The sequence below is a fragment of the Toxotes jaculatrix genome, chromosome 7, assembly GCF_017976425.1.
Source record: "Toxotes jaculatrix isolate fToxJac2 chromosome 7, fToxJac2.pri, whole genome shotgun sequence".
Lineage (NCBI taxonomy): Eukaryota > Metazoa > Chordata > Actinopteri > Toxotidae > Toxotes > Toxotes jaculatrix.
Window position 1 is genome coordinate 9,394,577 of NC_054400.1, and position 7,064 is coordinate 9,401,640.

A 7,064-nucleotide genomic window follows, 5' to 3' on the forward strand; every position below is an offset into this window, starting at 1 on the left:
ACGGTGAAAAACTGCTCAGTTTGTCTTGTTGTGGCATCAGTTCTGTGTCCCACACGTCTGAAATCTGACCGATCATGCTGTCTGTTGGTCCACAGAGCTCTCTCTTGTTGTCACGCTGACCCTGACAATAGTTCTTATTGAGAGCAGCTCCATTCACTCTCTGTCACATGTCTCACTTTATCTTGCCAAGCAGTGACGTTGTTGGAGAGACAAGCGACTCAGAGTGTAGTGTGCACACACAGCTTTTAAAGAATTGCCACTGAAATAATTATCTTATTTCACAAATTTAATTTGCTTTACACTATTATGTTCCTTACACATACACACACAAGTAATGACCTGTCTGTCTGGCTCCAGTGAAGTAACAAGCAAACTGTGAAAATAACCTAATTACAAATGGATCCTATTGACTGAATCAACTGTAAGCAAATAAATACATAAATGAAAAATGGTGGTCTGTAACTTCACTTGCAAGAGAGTAAAGTTAGGGTCAGATGGAATCTCCCAGGGAGAAGTACTTGACTTGAGCAATGGCTTTATCACTTTGTTCCTGTTTTAGATGACACCAGCAAATAGAGAAGTAGAAAAGAGAAATATACCTTCAGCAAGAAGAAATATATATCCACTGTGGAAAGTTAGGTGTGACTGAAGCAGGGGTTGGCCCTATGAAAGCAGAGGCTGACACCGCATCTGATCCATGGTGGTACCTGCTGGCGTTTGGAACAAATGGAAATATTGTTATTATAAACATTAGCAGCCATTGTTTGTTTGGTGATGCACTTTAACAAAACTTCAAGCTTCCCCTATAAACTGCTGTTTATATTTATTTCTGTAGATGTCAATGTAAAATTTTGGGACATTTAAAAAATTGCTCTTTCTCGCCTTCTTCTATAAGATTTTATTAATTTGACTTTGTTTATTCGATTTCTATTTTGCATAGAATGTAGAACAGCTCCATTCACCTGCTTATATGCTGTGATTTGTGATGGAGGATGGCATGTGTGTATGTTGGAAAAATTTGATAATTATGACATTCTTTTAAAAGCTAAGCTGATTAAAAAATATTCTGTATATCCAACTTGGGCCCCTCTAGCAACCAAGGCCAGAGACTCATGTTAAAATAACCTTTGGTGGAATGTACATTGATTCAAGTCCTGTACAGCTCTGAGGTACTGGTACTTCATTTGAACATCCTCTTTTTCTGTTTCTTTGTACTTCTACTCCACAACAATTCTGTACTTGAGTTGCTGCATTTTACAGATTAATACACATTATTTCATGATAGCATTTATAATTTGCACAATGAGTTACTTTTAGTACTAAAAGTACATATTGATGCTAATAGTTTTATAAAATTTAGAATGCAGAACTGTTACTTACAACAGTGTATTTCTATGCTGTATTATTGCTATTTTTACTCAGTGAGAGATCTGAGTAATTCTTAAATCACTGCTATTGCTGAAACCATGTTCAGTTCAGAAAGAGTAGCTCAGTTCTCTTTGTGTGATCTATGGCCACCTACTGGACATGAATGATATAAAGGATGCACAAAATGTTCCATCACCTACTCTACAGAAACAGAGCTGTGACAATAAGTTGATTAACTGATTAATCAATAGATATATAGAAAATTAATAAGCAACTTTATTTTTGTAGAACTGATTAATCTTCTCAATTCAGTCTGTTTTCAGTGATAATTTTAAAAAAACTCTCCAGTTCAAGCTCCTCAGTTGTAAGGATTTACAGCTTTTCTAATTGTAAATCAAATATAAAAAATACAGATTTGAGGACAGAGAAAACACTACATACTCTCACTAATGTCTCAAGAAGACATAAGACAGGACAATGCAAGATGGATTTGAATTGTGACAGTCACTGAATTTATTACCATAGTATCAAACATTTCACGCCATCATTTCAACCATAGTTGAAAAACTAGGCTTATGCTTCACTCTTTATTTACTCTGAAACCAGTGTAGAGCAGATCAAGTAAAACTAAACCTATTAATTTACCCTCTTTAACATAACACTCTTATGAACAAACCCATTACAGTAAACAGCAAATGACTCCTGTAGGTGAATTGTTATGCTTATTACCTGTATCTTTTGTTACAGTGAAACATTTAAACATAAATTCAAAAACACACTGATGTTTAAATAAAAGTATGGTGTGTTTGTTCTTCTCACATCAGTTATTACTCTTCTGCCGCTGGTCAAATCTGCTCAGAGGGCACCAATCTAAACACTAAACAGATAAGCGCACAGCTGGAAGAATTTTACAGCACAGTAGGGTTGTAAAATTTTATTTGGAGAAATCTGTACATGGAGGTTTTGGCCTTCAGTGTGTTCACATATATAAGCATAATGGGGACACAGACAGGTAGCTCACCGAAGAACAAGAGAAGTGCTATCCATTACTCAAAACTGGACAGGAAGTTCAGTACAATCTGCTTCAGTTTGGCGTCTGATGCCTCTGAGATCTTGCCGTCAGCCCTGAAACAGAAAACAGTTCAAGTCATATTAATGCTTTTTAAAAATTGTAAATACCTGGCAACTTGTGGTCTAACAATAAAGAGGGTCATTTAAACATACTATGGCTTAAAAAAAAAAAAAAAAAAGTCTCACTTGATTGCGGCAAGCAGGTCCTGGTGCTGACTGAGGATGTGCTGCAGGAAAGCCTTCTCAAACTTTGTGATCTTGCTGGGCTCCATCTTGTCCAAGTGACCTCTGACACCAGCATAGATGACTGCTACCTGCTCCTCAATGGCCATGGGAGCTGCAAACAAAGTCAGTTCAGTTCAACAGTTAAACTGAAGCAATACCAGCCTAGCATCGCAACTTTATCATTTTCTCAAAACTTTATTCATTGCTGTTATGAAATGTACAATATGCTGCGACAAGTGTGAAGAGGAGATTGTTTAAAAAAATAATAATTAAAAAAAACAAACAAAAAAAAAAACACTTACAGTACTGTCCTTGCTTCAGCAGTTCAGTAAGCCTGACACCCCTGTTAAGGAGCTGCTGGGTGGCAGCGTCCAGGTCTGAACCGAATTGGGCGAAGGCAGCCACCTCACGATACTGAGCCAGCTCCAGCTTCATGGTACCGGCCACCTATGAGGTAGAAAGGAAAGAAATATAAAATGTTGTTTGTGATTGTTGCCTCCTACTACTTGAAGTTAATTTTTAAACCTAAATACAGACCAGGTGCCTGATTTACAAAAAACAAACAAACAAACAAAGTCTCCAATCAAGGTGTTACCTGCTTCATGGCTCTGGTCTGGGCAGCAGAGCCTACTCTGGACACAGACAGACCCACATTGATAGCTGGGCGGATACCCTTGTAGAACAGCTCAGTCTCCAAGAAAATCTGTTGCAAAAAGATTAAGATAGCAAATATAACAAAAGCAAAATAAAGAACATTTTACGAATGGGACAGACCACTGTCAAGAACTACTGAAAGCAACTTCAAGACAAACCTGTCCATCTGTGATGGAGATGACATTGGTTGGGATGTAGGCAGACACATCACCGGCCTGAGTCTCGATGACGGGGAGGGCAGTGAGGGAGCCACCACCGAAGTTGTCGTTCATCTTAGCAGCTCTCTCCAGCAGACGGGAGTGCAGGTAGAACACATCACCGGGGTAGGCCTCACGACCAGGAGGACGACGCAGCAGCAGGGACATCTGACGGTAGGCAACGGCCTGAGAGGAGGGGAGAAGTAAATTTACCCAAATTGTGGTTGGAAATACTGCCTCAATTTCCTAACTGATCTTCATCAAGATATTTTCTAACTTTATGTTGACTGTAATTACAAGAAAGGTTTGTTAGGGGGAAAAAATGCTATAATTTCAAAATAAGACATTTGAATTATTCTTTTGTTTTCACTTCCCAAAAGCAATCTGAGCCCTCACCTGCTTGGACAGATCATCATAGATGATCAGGGCGTGCTTGCCATTGTCTCTGAAGTACTCTCCCATGGAGCAGCCAGAGTATGGGGCCAGGTACTGCAGAGGGGCAGCATCAGAGGCAGTGGCAGAGACCACAATGGTGTATTTCATGGCATCGGCATCAGTGAGCCTCTTCACCAGCTGAGCCACAGTGGACCTCTTCTGTCCAATGGCGACGTAGATGCAGTACAGCTTCTTCTTCTCATCAGTTCCGTCATTGAAGCGCTTCTGGTTGATGATTGTGTCAATGGCAATGGCGGTTTTGCTAGAGAGTGAAGAGGCCCAGTTAATGGAAAGAATATTTTTAGTCTTTAAAGCTGTAGTTCCCCTTGATAAATGATCATGTGCCCAAACAACAGTAAAAACATTTCAGTTTCAGAGCATTTACCCAGTCTGCCTGTCACCAATGATCAGCTCACGCTGGCCTCGGCCAATGGGCACCAGGCTGTCCACAGCCTTGATTCCAGTCTGCATGGGCTCCCTTACAGAGATACGGGGGATGATACCAGGAGCCTTCAGACCCACACGCCTACGGACCTTGGAGCCCAGGGGACCCTGAGAAAAAAAAAAAGAAGTTGTTTTAGATGAGCGGTCATATCAAGACATTTAAATAGTCAACTTATCGTTAACTATCAAATCTAATATGTACTTCTGACTGATTTTACTTCAGATATGCACCTATTATCTGAACTTGAGAGAAAAAAAAGAACAAGATTTGGTCATATTTCAGATTCTAAACTACAAAAGTGGATGATTACTGATACATCTTTCAAAGGTCAAAGTTAAGTTTCACCTATGTTAATTTACTGCTCATTACAAAGAAACTGTAATATCTCAAATAACCTTTCCATCGATGGCGTTTCCCAGAGCATCCACCACACGGCCGAGCAGCTCCTCTCCGACAGGAACGTCCACAATAGCACCAGTCCTCTTCACAATGTCACCCTCCTTGATCAACTTGTCATTACCGAACACCACAACACCAACGTTGTCAGGCTCCAAGTTCAGAGACATGCCCTGGAGAAAAAAAAAACATTTTACAGCTTGTCCATAAATTAAAAGCTGCTGTTACTTAAGCACATTAAAAAAAATACAAATAAAATGACAAATTCAAGAAAATGGCAATTTAAGGTTGTGTTTCAATCTTAATCTTAAATTCAGAAAAAAGTCACTTTCAGTGCAGAAAGTCCTTTTAGACATACTTTCAGGCCAGAGGAGAATTCCACCATCTCTTCTGCCTGGACATTCCTCAGTCCATACACTCTGGCAATACCATCACCGATGGACAGCACGCGACCTGTCTCCTCCAGGTCTGCAGAGGTGTCAGCTCCCATGATCTTCTCCTCCAGGATTGAAGACACCTCAGCTGTGCCTGTCAAAGACAAGACATATGTATGAAGACAGAAGCTTCGTTCGTTCATTCATTCAGGCATGAATGATCATTTGAAAAATTATGCATGAAAATCTTGGCTTGTCCCAGAATAATTTAACTAAAAGGTAAAAAAAAAAAAAAAAAAAATTACAATTATACAACACCCACAAATTACCAATCTACCAAAATTATCATACACTTGAATTAACACTTCTTCAAAACAATTTCAACACAAATTGAACAGTATAACCTTCATGAAGATTTATTGCAAGACTATTGAATTAGACTGCATTACGTTTAGTGTTTCTAATGAGGTGCCATCTGAGTGTATTTAAATGTCTCAGTAATACTGCAGAGGTGGTGTGTCCATTAATTTTGGGTAAATATTTAATCGTGCAGAAGGTTATTCTATGAATCTTACATTGTAGTTAGCAAACAAAGCTACGACAATATATTATAATCAACGACCTTCATCATTCACCTTTAGGAGCTGGACAGAGATGAAGACTAAAGTTTCTGTTGTGTTGTTTTTGGCTTTCTCACCTGTCTTCTGCAGCCATGGTCTGTGTGTGTGGAGGTGGTTGACCCCAACGCAGGCGGCCGGTACAGCCTTGGCCACCTATATTCAATGGCAGACAGATTTAATTAAACGATACTTGCACTTAAAGCTTCCTTGAACATATTTCCGGCGACGGTTTTAAAACAGTGTACACTTTACAAGCGGAGTTGGAGCAACTCGGGGAGGACATGCGCTGTCAGACTTTCTGACCTTCAAAGCGTGGCTGAATGAGCCGTTAGCTGGCAGCTAGCGTTAGCTTGCCTGCTAACTTTAGCGCCGCTTGCTGCAGGGTTAGGGGACGAAGACTACCGCTTGACAAGGGCAACTTAAACAATCACATTTTAAGCCAACAATTTCAAGATTGACAACACGCAATATTAATGAGGACAGAGTAGCAGCGTTTAAAATCGCATTCATAAATGGATGACAAGTTAGCTAGCGGCCTGTGGCGTTAACATTACCCTTCACGCCCACAAGGTTCACTATGATATTTAACAAACTTGCAGCAACTTGCACACCGGATTTAGATTGTTTAATTAAAATACTTACAAGTCCTGCCCTTCTTGGCAAAGTTCTGGCCAAAGCTGCTGCAACTCTCACGGATAGCATTTTGTCGGGTTGCTAATGACCTGTCCTCCACCACTGCCTGCGAGTAAATGTAATGGCTGAATGAACTCTTCTTCTATTTATGTGACATTGATGTTAGATTTCCTGCTTTGCGACTCAACTCTGCCACCTGCCGTCAGGGAGATGAAACTGATCGGGATGTTTTTACACATCGTTTTGGACAAACCATATTTATCAACCTGCTTAAGGATAAAAACCATTTGTCCAACTTTTTTTTTTTTTTTTTAACCTAAAATGCTTCTAAAATTAAGAAAACTCTAAAAGGTCTCTTAAGTTGGTTAATGGTAGGTCCCGAGTGACTGCAGTGCAGACAGAGATGAGCATGCCTCTGTTTTCTAATAATGATAATATTAACAATAAAATTGATGTTATTTTCTTTTTAGACATTTATCAGAGGTGCAAGCTAACACCAAGAATAAATTGGGCATCAATTTTATTTATGTGCAATTACTGAGTATCTTCATTATCTACAATTGTCAGTATTACTAAACTCACCGTATGTGATTTCTCTGATGAACCTCTTCTACAAACAGCAAAAATGTCCTTCTGTTTACATTAC

The 7,064-nt window shown here is 39.5% G+C and overlaps 1 protein-coding gene across 1 annotated transcript; it reads right to left on the reverse strand.

Annotated features, from left to right (window-relative positions):
* Positions 1 to 2,287: 2,287 nt before the first annotated feature.
* Positions 2,288 to 6,558, reverse strand: LOC121184992 (ATP synthase subunit alpha, mitochondrial-like). Its single transcript, XM_041042933.1, has 11 exons — positions 6,428 to 6,558; positions 5,863 to 5,938; positions 5,150 to 5,319; positions 4,791 to 4,964; positions 4,336 to 4,502; positions 3,912 to 4,212; positions 3,477 to 3,701; positions 3,260 to 3,367; positions 2,967 to 3,111; positions 2,626 to 2,776; positions 2,288 to 2,493 (listed from the first exon to the last, which is right to left on the reverse strand). The coding sequence occupies exons 1-11, from the start codon at positions 6,485 to 6,487 to the stop codon at positions 2,415 to 2,417; spliced, it is 1,656 nt and encodes a 551-aa protein (XP_040898867.1). The 5' UTR covers positions 6,488 to 6,558; the 3' UTR covers positions 2,288 to 2,414.
* Positions 6,559 to 7,064: the final 506 nt, after the last annotated feature.